Here is a 14,537-nt window from a genome sequence, read left to right on the forward strand (position 1 = left end):
GTGGCTCTCTTGCTGGGCTGCACTTTAACCTGCTGTGCCACCAGGGAGGGCCCCTAGGTGCTAATTTATAAGCACGTTGGTATCTTTCATACCAAGGTTCTGTTAACCATCTACCACAGCTACAGTTATTTGGAGGCTGTATGGGGAGGTTCTCTTCCAAGATGGTTCTTTCCAGTGGAAGGCAGGTTGGTGCTAGTGATGGAGTCCTCAGTTCCTCCATGTGGATTTTTCAGAAAACAACTTGTCCCCAAAATAAGACAGCTGATTTGTCTCTATTAAGACAGATAAACTAAGCTGGAAACTGCAATTTCTTTTATAATTTCATTTTGGAAATCATTTGTCACTTCAGCCATGTTTTCTTGGTTACATGGATACGACATGAGCTGGAGGTGAGACTCTCTGGGGGCCATCTCAGAGGTTACCTCCCACACTGCTAAGTGTTTGGCTAAAAAACTATTTAGTTGGGTCTGAGGGCCGCATTTAGATGCAAACCCAGTTTCACCATGTCTTTACTGTCTCAAGTTTGTAGCCTTTTTTAACATCTCACTTATTTCTTGGAGTGTTCAAGAAAGTATAAGAAATTGATGAAATCATATTCTGTGCTGGAGCCTTGTGTTGAGATCTTCTGCTATGGGGTGCAGCTGATTGAGGCTCTTACCTCCCTTGCTACATCAGGATTTCACCTCCTTGGTGTGGAGACCCAGCTGAGGGGCATGGCTTATCAATGACCCCATTTCATAAGCTCTCAAGAATTTAAAATGAGCATGCAGCCCATGAAATCCTTTTTCAAATTAATACTTACTTCCACCCAGATGGGGGAACATATTCTTTTATGCATCTCTGAACTGTTTGTTTTATCCCTACGTGATAGAAGGTTATGTTTCTTGTCTGTAGACCTCAGCCATGAACCATCGGCACCCTGTGTCACTGGCATACCCACCAGCCCAGCATTAGATGCAGTGTTGTCTTGCCTATTGTATTTTACACCTCTAAAAAAAATAAATTATTGAAATTCTTTTCGTTTGATTCATCAGACCTGTTAGAATCCCAGCTTTAGGCTCTCAAATAACTGCCACCAATAGGTAACACAGTACATGTTAGGCATAAGTGTCCGCAGTACTTTTAGTAACTGTGTATATAATTAATACTTTAAAAATATTGAACTTAGATTGTTAGTCTATTTACTCATTAAGTCCGTATTTAAGAAAACCTAGTGTGGGCCCTCCCTGATGGCACAGTGGGTTAGGATGCAGCACTGCAAGCTAGCTGCAGCCGCTTCAGTGCAAGTTCAATTCCCAGCCTTGGAAGTAATCTACATGGTGTGGCTGACCTCTCCTATCTCGTCCTCTGCTCCTGTCAGCAAATGTACTTAGTTGATCTGCTTATTTTGCTCCCCACTCTGTCTCTGGTGAAGTCTCTTACCGCCCCTGCACCTCTGGCCTGCACTCCAGGTCTGTATGCATAAATAAATAATTTTTTTTTAAAGAAAACTAATTGTGTCTAAGATTTAGCTCCAGACATCTCTGAGTTTGCAAATATCTAAATTCAGTTCAGAATTGACAGTGTGAAATTGTTATTTATTTTTTTGTGTAGAACAATTGGAGTATAGGCCAGAAGTACAGGGGGTGAGAGGATTCACCAGAGACAGAATAGGTCACAGAATAAGCTGATCCACTGAAATCTACAGCTGAGGGAAGCAGTAGTTGAGAAAGGAGAGGTCTGCTGTGCCATGAGGGTCAGCTCCCTAGGTGGGGATGGAATTTAGGCTGTAGCATTGATAGTACTGAGACTTAACACCTCGGCCACCAGGGAGGCCTGAAGTGTGAAATTTTTGCCTAAACTCTGTAGAATCTCCCTGGGGGCTTTAGTATATGGTCAACTTTAAAAGTTTTCAGGGTGTGTTGGAAGAGAATATTTATTCTCTAGTTGTTGCATGCAGGGTTCACGTTGACTAAATCACATTTAAAGTGTGTTTTATTCAAATATTCATTGATATTTTGTTTGTGTCCTCCTGACTTATCAGTAAGAAAAAAAATGTTAAAATAATACCCTATGATAATGGATTTCTTAATTTCTCCCTATCATTAAGTCAGACAATAGATGTGTACCCATCTATCTGGTACACATGACTTTAAGATGTCGTATGTACTTGCAGAATTCAGCATTTGTCATTATATAACTTCTTTAGTCCTAATAAAGCTAATACCCTCTAATATCAACCCTAATGTTAGTCTTTCATATAAAATTCATTTCACCTAGAATTTTAGTTTGCTTTTGTTTACTTTCAGCTGGTCTACAATTTCACAGCCTCTTACTTCTACTATTCTTACATGTCTCTTTCAAACACATCTTTGATTTTGTTTTTCTACCAGTTTCCTATGTTTTAAAATTATTTTCTCCTAGCTAGAATATCAGTATGTTTGTTTTATATTATGACAATTCTGCCACCTTTTGTGGTATTCGCTACTCACACAACTTTTCTCTTCCTTTTCTCCAGTTTTTATGGAGCCCCATTTAATCTGGTCATTTGTTTCTTTCATTTTTCTATCACTTCTCAACCCTCCCATTTTGTTTATGTGTTTTTATTCAATGCATACTCTTTTAGTCAGTACCCTTGAAATTTTACTCTGCATATTAAGTATACTGAGCAGTAATCAGTGTCTTCATCACCTCCCTAATGATGTCCATCCTCGATCAAGTAAACTAGGCTTAACCTCATATTAATTTGGGATTGTTACATATTCTAGTTCTATTTTTAATCCCACAAGAATATTATTCTACATGGTGTTTAAATTTGATACACTTTGATTAGTTTATTTTCTCCCCATTTCTTCTTGTCACAGGTATTTCTTCTGAGATTATTTTGGAGTTAAGTTTACTTTCTTGAAGTATGAAAGTTTACTTTCTCATTTTTATGTTTCTTCCAATTTAATGTCTTTGTGACAGTTGTTGGAATACTTAGGTCTTGTGCACTTATGTGATTAGTGATATCTTTGGGTTTAAGTCTGTCATGTTTCCAAAATAGCTTTTTGATTATCCTATATTTCCTAAGGTTTTTTTTTTTTTCTCTTCTTTGCTTGCCTTTGGATAAATCACTTATTTTTATACTTAATTTACCCCACTCTATTACTTTGTTAGTTATACATTTATTCTTTTGGTGATTACTCTAGAGACTTAAACACATGATTGACTAATTAGCATCTACTTTTAATTAATATTTTGAACTCTTTCAAAGAACCTTTGTTTTAAATTACATTTACCTCTTCCTTTTGATTTATTTTTATCATAACCTTAACTTCCACATGTTCTAAATCCTAACAACTTTTTATTTATAACAACTTTATGTATATTGGGCATAAAATGAACTGCATCTTTTAAGTGTATAGTTGTATAAGGTTTGACATGTTTGTGGCTGAGAAGCCATCGAAGCCACCAGCACAGTCAAGATCACTTTCTTGAGCCTCCCTGTGGCAGAGGGGTTAAGTCTCAGTGCTAACACACAATCACCACTACGACCTGAGTTCGATCCCTGGCCAGGGAGCTGATCCACATGGTGCAGCAGACCTCTCCTGCCTTGCCTGCTGCCCCCCTCAGCAGTGTATTTCAGTTGATCTGCTTGTTCTGCTCCCTACTCTGTCTCTGGTGAATCCTTTCACCTCCTGCATACACTCCCATTCTTCTATGCAAAAATTTGAAAAATAAATCACTTTCTTCATGAGCTTTTATCACTTCACACCTCTGTTCCCCACTAATCTGCTTAGTGTTCAGTATCTGAAAGAGAATACTTCTATACTACATTTATACAGTATGTACATATGCATCTGCTATTAAATTGGTTTTTAATTTCTGTTTTTATTTTTCAGTTACAAATTTCACAATGCTTTTAAAAAATGCTTTTCATTTCTTAGTAAATTTCATACTCTTTTCACCTATGTTCTTGAACATGTTAATTCTGTTTACCTTGAATTCTATGCCTGATAACTCTGTATCGACACCATTTACAGGCCTATTTATATTATCTGCTTTTTCTCTTGGTTTCCAGTACATTTTTTGTATCTTGTTTCCTTTCATGCATATTTCCTCAAACTTGGATACAACAGGTAACATACAAAGAAATAAAGTTGACAATAATAATCTACCCTCGAATATATTTAGTTTTCTTTTGGAACGTGTATAAAAATCTTGTTTGGGTTGATCTGTTCCTCCCCCTATGGTGGTCCCTACCTCTTTAGCTGTCATCCTAACTGAAATCTGGGCTTTTCTCACAAGTCTGGATCTATGTGTACTGAATACCAATTTTTGTTCCCTCACCATCTTAAGACTGTTAAAAATCTAGTTTTTTCTTATAGCAGCTAATCCTGCCTCTCACTTACATAGTTTATGGGTCGGCATTGTTATATGGGAAATTGTGTTAGATTTTGGGCCCATATTCCGAACCCCTGCCCCCTTTTGGTGCTCTGGTCCTTGTATCCAGATTGCACCTGTGACACTGCTCTACAGGTTTTGTCTCTGATCCACTGACATTGCTTCAAATGCTAGGTCACAGTGTTTCACGTATGCCCTTTTCCCCACCCTGAATAACCAGCAAATATCCCGAAGGGAAGGAAGAACAGTGAATGGGAGCTCACTTGAGTGCACTTTACTTCTTTCAGGGTCTTGGCTCTCATGTCCTGGTTGCCTTGTTTGCTCTTTGGTTCTTCCAGTATCAGCTTTCATTGCAGCAGATACTTTTGCTCAGTTCACATAACTGTACATTGACAGTCCTCTTTCTCAGCACTTTGAAGCATTGCTTTATGACCCCCATCATGACTGTTGGGAAGTCTTCCACTGTCATGGCTGTTATGACTTTGAAGCAATCTGTCTTGACTGTATGGTTTCAAAATTGTCTCTTGAGCCGCCCTGGTGGCCTAGGGGTGAAGTCTCAGCACTCATGCAACAGCCTGAGTTCGATCCCCTGCCAGGGAGCTGACCCACATGGTGCAGAAGAGCTCTCTGTTCTTACTGGCTGACAACCTTAGCAGTGTATATCAGTCAATCTGCTTGTTGTTTTTTCCACTCTGTTTCTGGTCCTCCCCCCACTCCTCCCCACACCTCTGGCCTGTACCCTAGTTCTTCTATGCAAAAAAAGTCTCTTTCTTCATATTTTTATGTAAATGTGCCTACAGTTACCCCATCTGACTTCCTGGAGAGGATTTCTAGCTTCAGTGTGTGAAGAAGGGAGTCAGGAAACTCCTGGGGTCTCTGTGAACTGAGAAGGTAGTGTTAATTGTATGACGAGGCAAGGCAACCAGAATGCATAGGATGGGCCAGGAAAGGAGAGCGGAGCACAGAGAAGTTTCTCTAGAGGTCTACAGATCCAGATCTGCTTTGCTTCATCAGCCCTTGCATGGGAGAAAACCCCCAAAGGCACGGGAAGGAGTCACTCAAAAAGAACAGGGAAAATTCCTTAATGGCTGCACGGGGCTGGGATTAGTTTATGTACTCCTGGGGAGAGAGGTAAGACCTTCAATTTATGGTGTGTCAAATAGAGTATTCAGTAGATCTAGAAAAGAGCCCCCCTCGGCCTAGTAATAAGCCTAAAAGTAAGGCTCATCAAGATAAAATGATTTCCAAATAACTTAAATGCACCTCAGAATAACACATAAGAGTACTTGGAAAAATACAAAACTACCTGCCATCCAAGAAAGTGAAACTTGTGTCTGGTGTCCACTAAAAAATTACCAGAGATCCAAATCTTGCTATTTACAACAATATGGATGGATCTCAAGAGCCTTATGGCCAATGAAATCAGTGAGAGAAGGAGAAATGCTGTATGATTAAAACAGTCTAAAACAAAACATAGAGCTCATAGACACAGAGAACAGATTGCCCATTGTCAGAGGTATGGGTGGGGGTGGTGAGGGGAGGAGTGAAATGGGTGAAGGTGGTTGACAGGGACTCTTTCAGTTATAAAGCCGTTCCTGAGCATGTGAAGTTCAGCATTTACTAACTGTGGGTGATGATGGATGTTAACTAGAATTATTGTGATAACCATTTCATAATATACAAAATAATTTGAGCACTTGGTTGATGTCTGAAACTAATATTGTATGTCAGTCAATAAATCAATAAAGAAAATTAGGCAGGCAAAGATGATACCTAATGGGAAGAAAGTAAATGCATCAGACATAGTCAGAAATTAGAGTGTTGATATAATTAATAGGTATTAAAAGATTATTACTATTATATATATGTAAGTATAAGACATAAATTTTTTTCTGTTGATAACTCCAGTATTCAAAGTCCTTTAACAGTCTGTCTTGTTTGTGTTTTTGCCAACTTCCACTCATTTCTTTTTGTGTTTGGTGAATTTTTAGTATGAGTAACCTTTTTAATAGAATAATCCATGGAAGTTCCTAAGATTGAGGTTAGGCTTGTTTTCTCCATGTAGTAGGATATGCTAAGTGTAGAATGCAGGAGACGTTAGTTTGAGGGACAGCTTTAGATTCTGAAGGATGCTGAGTTAGCGTGGGAGATTCAGGCCCCCTTTGGTTATGCCAAGACACAGCCTGAGGTCACCAAAAATCCCATGTTGGCTCTATTTAAAATTTCAGCCAGGACAGTATTTCTATTAGTGTTGGTTTCCAAGTGCAGTCTGAAGTGCTATATATTTTTAAAAGATTTATTTATTTATGCATATATATAAGAACTGGAGTACAGACCAGAGGTGCAGGGTGGTGAGAGCATTCACTAGAGACAGAGTGGGGAGCAGAACGGGCAGATCAATGAAGTACACTGCTGAAGGGAGCAGCAAGCGAGACAGAAGAGGTCTGCTGGGCCATGTGGGTCAGCTCCCTGGGCTCGTGCTGCAGTGGCTGTGGATCGCTTCATAGTGCTGTGCTTTAACCCACTGCACTACCAGGGAGTGCCTTGAAGTGCCATTTTAATAATTGTCCTGTGTTTGGTAACTTAACTGTGTATGAAAACTGCTGGCTGTTGATAGAGAGAGAATTCTCATCCAAAAACATATATATTTATGCAACTTCTTCACCATTGCCTTAAGTAGTTTTTGTATGAATAAACCAGTAACATATTTGTGAAATAGAAAACATACAGCAGTGTTCCGAATCATGCACATTTTCATGCCAGCACAATAAGCCGTCTCTCCGAAGACGGGATTCCCATTTTGCACAGTCTCTTATAGGTATCTCTGGGGTGTCATTCATTATCATTTACTTGCAAAAGAACGAAAGGGACAAAAGAGTGGTTTCAGCCCTGGGGAGTTCCTCTGGCCAGGATGTGAGAGTACAGTGAAATAACAGAGATTCCCCACAAAAGCAGAGTGTGACTAATGAGTTACAATGAACATTGATTTTAATGATGTTTATATTGCAGGTCAATTGCTGCGGTTAAAAATGTTTCGAGAGGACCATGGGTCCTGGATGACGATGTTCTTCAGCACGATTCTCTTCCTCTTCATCTTTTCTCACATATACAACACCATTCTTCTAATGGATGGGAACATGGGGTAGGTGATCTTTCCCCTTTCTACTGTGGTGAGTGTTTTGTTTCAAACTTGTAAGATTCAAGGAGAGTTTAGTGTACTGAAACTTAAATCTCCTTTACTAACCTTCTATTTGAAATATGGATAATCTGTGCATTTTTCAAATGTAAAACATTCAGTCTTTTCTCCCCCCAAAATTTCCAGCATTTTGCAGTGTTATATGGTGTGCCTTATTCGCTAGGATATTTCTGGGGTAGTTTGAGAGCAGGCGTTGATTTCTTGATAGAGACAGGAATATGAGAATCAGGAATCTTGCTGCTTTGTTAACGCACAATTAATAGAGGTGGCTGAGATGTGGGCCTCCAATTTTGCTATCCCATTGCTTTACAATGCCTGCTTAAAGGTGTTTGATGCTGGTAACATTTATTTTTTTCCAGTCTCTTGACAGTTCCAACAGAGGGACCTGTGTTATAAATGGGTCATTTTAAAAGTAGGCCACCTGTATCAAATTCAGGGTTGTAATCTATACTTATCAGATCACCAATCAAATCATTGTGGCATGAAGATGTGGTAGCTACTAGCTTTCTCTAGTTCTTGGTTTGCTGTCAGTAAGGTTCAAGGCTTTATTTTACAGCTTCTCTAGTTCTCAGTTTGTTGTCAGTAAGTTATAAAAGCCAGATTATAAAGAGATTGGCTTGGCCTACAGTATGAAGAATTCAATTAGTGATAATAAACCACTGTAGATGTTAGTATGCACTGAAATAGTAACAAGGAATGCGTTGCTCAGCCTCCTTGCTGAGTGGGCAGCTAGGTGTTTATCCTAGGTATTTGCCCTTCTCTTCTAAGAGGAGCGTAGGCAAGTCGCAAGGGTGTCACTGCTTCCCACAGTGCAGCTGTTGTGATGTGATGTGGATTTAGTCAGCACTATTCATTGATGACAGATGATACATTAAATGGCAGTATATACTTTGGATGTACTATATAAAATATTGTGTATAAAATATTTGCTCAGAAGTTGGCTTTTTATCTAATTTATTTGTTTTCTTTTGTGGAGCTAACAAGGTCTGTGCCAGCAGAAAGTATATATCCTAAGGACAAAAGCAAGTTTAAAAGTAATAAGTGAATTAATAGGTGACCTGTGGCACATTGCACAGTGCTCATTAGTTCATAAAACCCATCTTCATGAGAGTGAATAGTTACTGAGCATCCAGTGCCAGATACAGATTTTCTTATTTAAACCTCACGCTGACTTGCAATAGGTATTTGTAGTATCTTCATTTTTCAAATGGAGATACTGAAGCCCAGGGAGATTTCATCGATTTATAAGAATGCATTATAATTAAATATTGTAAGCAATAATTGAGAAGTGGTTATACTAAAGTAGTGAATCCCAGTGATATAGTAAGCCCTGAAGCTAGCACAGGTTTGACTGATGGCTGATTCTGTTGCTCTTTCTTTGTATTTTTATCATTCAAGCTGAATTGGAAAATTAAAAGAAGTAGGGTATACATGCAGAAATCTAGAGAGGAAGTAGTTAGGGTTTATGCATATCTGTCAATTAAAATTGAACGTGATTCTTTTATTCTCAGCCTAAATATATTTCATAATCTTAGGTAATGCCCACACTCCTCACCAATGTGCCTCATTTTTGTTGGAAAAGGCTCTTTTAACTGAAAGGATGTCCTAATAATGCTGCAATCTAAAGCAGCGAAGTAATGGCTTAGTTTTATACATAAAAGAAGAAATTACATGGCCGTGTATAAAAGAAGTATTACTGAGATTTACGACACTCCGTCTGAATTTGTGAACATTTTAAGTAAGGCAGGAATGTAAACTTAGAGGAAAAGAAACTTAGAGCAAGTGTAGCCAAGAGCTTTGGGGTTTCTCCCAGAGACGCCAGGTTATCTGAGACCTTTCTGGTAGGACTGGGGGGGACGGGGCCTGCGGGTGTGGAGAGGGCAGTGGGCACAGTCACATGAGGGCAGTTTTGGAGCAAGCCCTGCTGCTGGTGCTGAGAATTCAGGATTCCACTCTGTCTGATTTGCCGGGAGGATGGTAGAGTGTCCTGGCTTGTGGGTCCCTCTGGGAATGCTGTCCAGTGCCATTCTGAAAAGGCTTCAGACGTCTCTGTCTGTGTTCATGTAGAACCTTCTTAGCTACAAACTTTCAAGCCTCAACTGAGTGGATTTAGGGTTTCAGAGAGGAAGAAGGGAGTTTCCCGGGAGTGGGGAATGATTTGCCTTTGCCCCCTCCAATTTTGGGGCTGGGTATAAATTTATGTGAAGCCTCAGTCCCCTGATCCCTACTTACAAAGAACAAACCCTCTAAGTCCATGTGATTGGAACTCGAGATTGGCAGGCGAGTGAGCCAGCCTTCCTTTGACAACCGCCAGGTTGCTTGCTCCTGGTTTTCTGTTACACGGTGATGTCCCTGCAGAGGGCTGCAGCTCCTGTGGCTTGGCCATCCCTGGGGAGGTAAGCAGAGAGCCAGCTGGCTGGAGCAGGGGAGAGGCAGGGAAAGGTTTAAGCCTCAGGCAAGTCGTGTTTCTTACATCCCTTTTCTTGGCTTTTCTTTTTACCCTCTCGTCAAAAGGCTGCTCATAGTAACTTCTTTTCTCCTTTAAGTCTCCAAGATGAAACCATATTCATCTTTTTTCCTCCAATGCTACATTGTGGTTGTGTCTCTTTTGAAGTTTTATTCATGTTCATCGAAGTAGCATTGGTACGCACCTCTGTCTATGCCTTGGAAGAGTGTGGCTCCAAACTCTCTCCGCCATTCATGCACAGCTTGGCATCTGAACATTTCTCCAGCATCCTCCTTTTCACAGAGGCTGAGTAGTAACCCAAACTCTTCTCTACACTGACCACTGAGTCCCCTGCCCCCTGAGTCATACTCAGCCCCTCTGAGAGCCTCAGTCCTGCGGTCCTATTTTTAGGGTGGGTTTTGATTCAGTTTTGTCAGTTCCTTTGTTTTGCTTCTCTGGATTCCACATACAAGTGAAACCACCTTGTGTGCCTTTCTCCCTCTGACTTATCTTGCAGCTTTACATTTTTGGGCTCTGACTGAGGGATGCAGGAAGGAAGCTTCCTGCTTGTGTGGGGAACACAGCATGATGAAGCTGGTAGCTTGAATGTCTGTGAATGCCAGGCATGATAGGGGAGTCCTGCTGCTGAGAAGTTTCTTACTCCAGCCAGAGTTTGACATTTCACCAACATCTTCCTTTTCTCAGAGGCATCCTGGGAAATGTTGGAAAATACGGTGTATTCTGATAGACTCTATTAATGAATTAGTTAGCCAATTCAAGGATTCATTTTCTGATAGACTCTTTTTAAATGCAAACCTGAGCTTACCCAAAGGTTAGAAGAAAAAAAAAAAATCCCAGATGCAAAATGAAGGACTTGGAAAACAGTAGTAAGCCGAGGGAGAGGTTCTCAGAAGCCATGATTTGGGGATTTGTTTTAACGCTCATGTTACACCAGAACCTGAAGTAGAACCTGCAGTAGGGGTGGCAGAGCGCTGCGGGGGTGGTCTGGAGAGCATGACACGGTCACAGGTGGCGCCAGCGTGCTCTTGGGGACCGAGGGGGGATCTCATCACCAGCAACGTCGTTTCATGGTTCTAATACACAGTTTCCTTTGAATTTTAGACCCCCAGAAGCATTCCATTTCCTCCTCCAAGATTCAGGTGCTCACTCTCTGGACTGCCCGCCCCCACTAACATCCAGAATTCCTCTGACTATTTCCGTAGAGTAATTCATTTCCCTCTTGCCTCAACTTCTATCCTCAAGGGCTTATCTGGGACTTTTCCTTTCAAAATCCAAATCACATGGATGCACTTTCCAGTTAGAAGAACCGGGGCTCTGAGGGAAACCTTTTCAGAACACAGCAACCTGCTGCTACAGCGTTTTGGTTTCGCGTTGCTTTAATACAGCAATTGTCTTTTTCCTTTCATTCAACCCGTATTTAATGAATTCTGTCTTGGCAGAGAAAATGGAAAGTGCTCCAAGAGGAAAGGGGCAAAACAATCCCCTAAGTTAAGAGGCGGATATGTGGCGACCACACTTGCCCAGTATGCTGTACCATTGACCTCCAGGGCTGAAACCTGAAGAAAATGTGATGCAAATGGGGTGGGGAAGCCCCGAAACCATAGGAAATATGGTTATACGGTTGGGTTAAAACTCATTCTGCCTGAACCGCCCCCTACTTGTAGACTACCTCGTTTGTGTTCAGCTAGTTAACTCACTGCCAGTCTAGGTGGAGGGTCTCTATCTGGTGAAAGGAAGAGAGGTGAGCTCAGCAGGCAGCTGAGATCCTTATTGGCCTGAAGGAAGTGATTTTTTTTTAAAAGATTTATTTATTTATGCATACAGAACTGGGGTACAGGCCAGAGGCGGCAGGGGAGATGAGAGGATTCACCAGAGACAGAGTGCGGAGTAGAACAGGCTGACTGACGAAGTACACTGCTGAGGGAGCAGTGGGTGGGCCAGGAGAGGTCTGTCACGCCATGTGGGTCACCTCCGAAGCTGGGGATTGAACTCATGCGGAAGTGGCTTTAGCTTCTTAGTGCTGCATTTACCCCCTGCACCAGCAGGGAGGGCCCAGGAAGTGATTTTAATGTTTGGAGCTGCCAGCCCTTCCTAATGTTGCCTTTCTGAGGCCTCTCAGTTGTGGAATTTATCGCATTGGTTGTACAGCCTTTCAAACTGGGAAAGATTTCCTTGTCTGTGCAAATACCGTGCATCTCCAAAGGGTGACACAGGTGGCTTGCAAAGGAATGAAAGGAGGAAGAGCTGGGCCATCACTCCGCTGGTCATGTCCAGAAGCAATTATGAAAAGTGCCACTTGGTGGCAGCAAAAGCGTGTTTTCAGTGCTGATTTTCTCTGTTCCAAGGCAGATTTTTTTTTTCCCCTCAGAAGATTATCTTCCTTCCCAAGAACTCCTGAAACTTGATGCTGGATTATTTGCCTTACTAGTTGTTAATGGATTTAGGGGAATAAATCCACACAGTAAGGCCTGTAATCATTTTGTGATGTGCTTCCTCTGTTTTAGGTGTGGAAGCAGCTTTCAGTAATGGCAGATATAAGTAACATGTACATTCACTGATACATATGTCTATGTTTATAGCCCAGTATTCTGAAGATATTAAAATTATTCAGTATTCTGAAGATAAGTGTCATGTCTTGCAAGAAGGAAATTAGACCTTGACACAGATAAAAATCCCACTGTTTCCTGAAATCAGTTTCCAAAGATTCCCAACTCTGGAGCAGTATGTGAGGGAGATGTAAAACAGCTGTGTTGATCATCAAGCAAAGTTTTATTTTTTCATAGACTTTTCAGAACTTGCCACATATTAACCAGTAGACCCAATATGTGTCAGAGTCAGACAGTAAGACAAAGTGATTTAGGCAATTTTGAACATGAGTGCAAGTACTCAAATACAAGATCTGGAAAAAATGAAGGTCAGAATTAGGCAGCTTGCATAATGAAGATGAAACAGACCTTGTTTCTCCTCTAAGTTTTAGCAAGAAATTGTATGGGACGTTTGCTGAATGCATTGAGCACCCTTAATAAGCAGAGTCGAGGACTGGTGGGCAGGGAGAGGAGCAGGGGAGTGTTCCACGCGTTCCTTGCCAGCAGCTGGCCCAAGCAGCCCTCGTATGCACCGGCAGTGAGAGCTGTGGGGGGGTGGACAGATGAATAAACGGGTGAGGGCGGCCCAACTTTATCTGTGAGCTGCAGGAAGCTGTTAAAGACCAAATGCTGTGTACTGTCCAGCTGACCATTGAGCTGAGCCATCCCCAGGCAGGGGAGTGGTGGGGAGAAATGAGAACAGACCTGTGTGAACATAGGAGGCAAGGTGAAGGACTTGGGGTGCACTGGCGTGTGCTCTACAGGGACTACACAGGAAGGGGAGATCCTGTACTTCCAAAACACCAGCAAGGCTGCAAACACTGCCTCTTCAATTAAAATAAATAGATGAGTAGACAAATGCACTGTGTTTCAGATACCTTAGCTTTTCACACTGTTATCCCCACTTTTTTTCCCGAAAGATTTATTTTTATTTATGCATACAAGAGCTGGTGTACAAGCCAGAGATGTGGAGGGCAAGAGGATTCACCAGAGACAGAGTGGGGAGCAGTACAGGCAGACTCTACTGAAATCCATTGCTGAGAAGAGCAGTGGGCGAGACAGGAGAGATCTGCTGCGCCATATGGGTCAGCTCCCTGGTCAGGGATTGAACTCAGACAATAATGGTGATAATGCTGAGACTTAACCCCTAGGCCACCAGGGTTTTTTTTTTTTTAATGTTCAATGGTGTGAAGTTAATTTTAAGAAATGGCAATGAAAAAAATTTTAATAATCTTTGATGATGCTAAACCACACAATTTTTATATTCTTTAAAGTGACAAACTTTCTGAAGTACACAGTGATCAGCTCGAATGATAGTAAATGATAAGAGAGAGAGAGGGTGTTATTTCCTAAGGTATATAATAGAATGCTGCATGTGGGAGTGGAGAAAGTGTGGAAGCCTGGAGCTGTGCTCAGGACCAGGGCTGGGGAGAAAATAAAGCTGTAGTGAGTGATGATTGTCTGCAAGAGTTGGAGCCAGCATCTGAAAAGCTGCATTGCTACTAATACATGACTGAATGCAAATTCGGCTAGAGTGGTGCTTTAAATAATTTGTTGGCTTCATTCTTAATTAGGCTAAACATTGACTTGCTTGTACGATTAATTCACAATAATAGCACAATTAATTACCAAGGCTGAGTGTGAGGGGCAGAGCTGATTGTCGGGAAGGGGCTAGTGAGAAGAAAAGTGGGAAATGAATGGCTGAACTGGACAAGAGCTGTAACCCAGGGAGGTTTCAAGTGAGAGAAAGGAGAGAGGGGGGAGGAGGGCAACAAGAAGATGGGGGAGGGGAGACAGACAGTCCTGCCTAACTGGAGGCAATACCACAGTGGGGGGTGGTTGGCTTCTTTTAAGACTGTTGTTTGTGCTGTATTTTTTTTTAATATAATAGTTTATTTTTACATCTTTTTGTACATTTTTTTTT

General features: G+C 41.3%; 1 protein-coding gene across 1 annotated transcript in view; it reads left to right on the top strand.

The window, feature by feature from the left end:
* Positions 1–14,537, top strand: part of LOC101636091 (transmembrane protein 117) — a 355,789-nt gene that overhangs the window by 54,250 nt on the left and 287,002 nt on the right. The window contains exon 3 of the mRNA XM_004694771.2: positions 7,375–7,507. Within this exon, the coding sequence (XP_004694828.2) occupies positions 7,375–7,507 (133 nt within the window). The remainder of the gene's footprint in view (positions 1–7,374; positions 7,508–14,537) is intronic.

Source organism: Condylura cristata, unplaced genomic scaffold (assembly GCF_000260355.1).
Source record: "Condylura cristata isolate star-nosed mole 26May11 unplaced genomic scaffold, ConCri1.0 scaffold00047, whole genome shotgun sequence".
NCBI classification, from domain to species: Eukaryota; Metazoa; Chordata; class Mammalia; order Eulipotyphla; family Talpidae; genus Condylura; species Condylura cristata.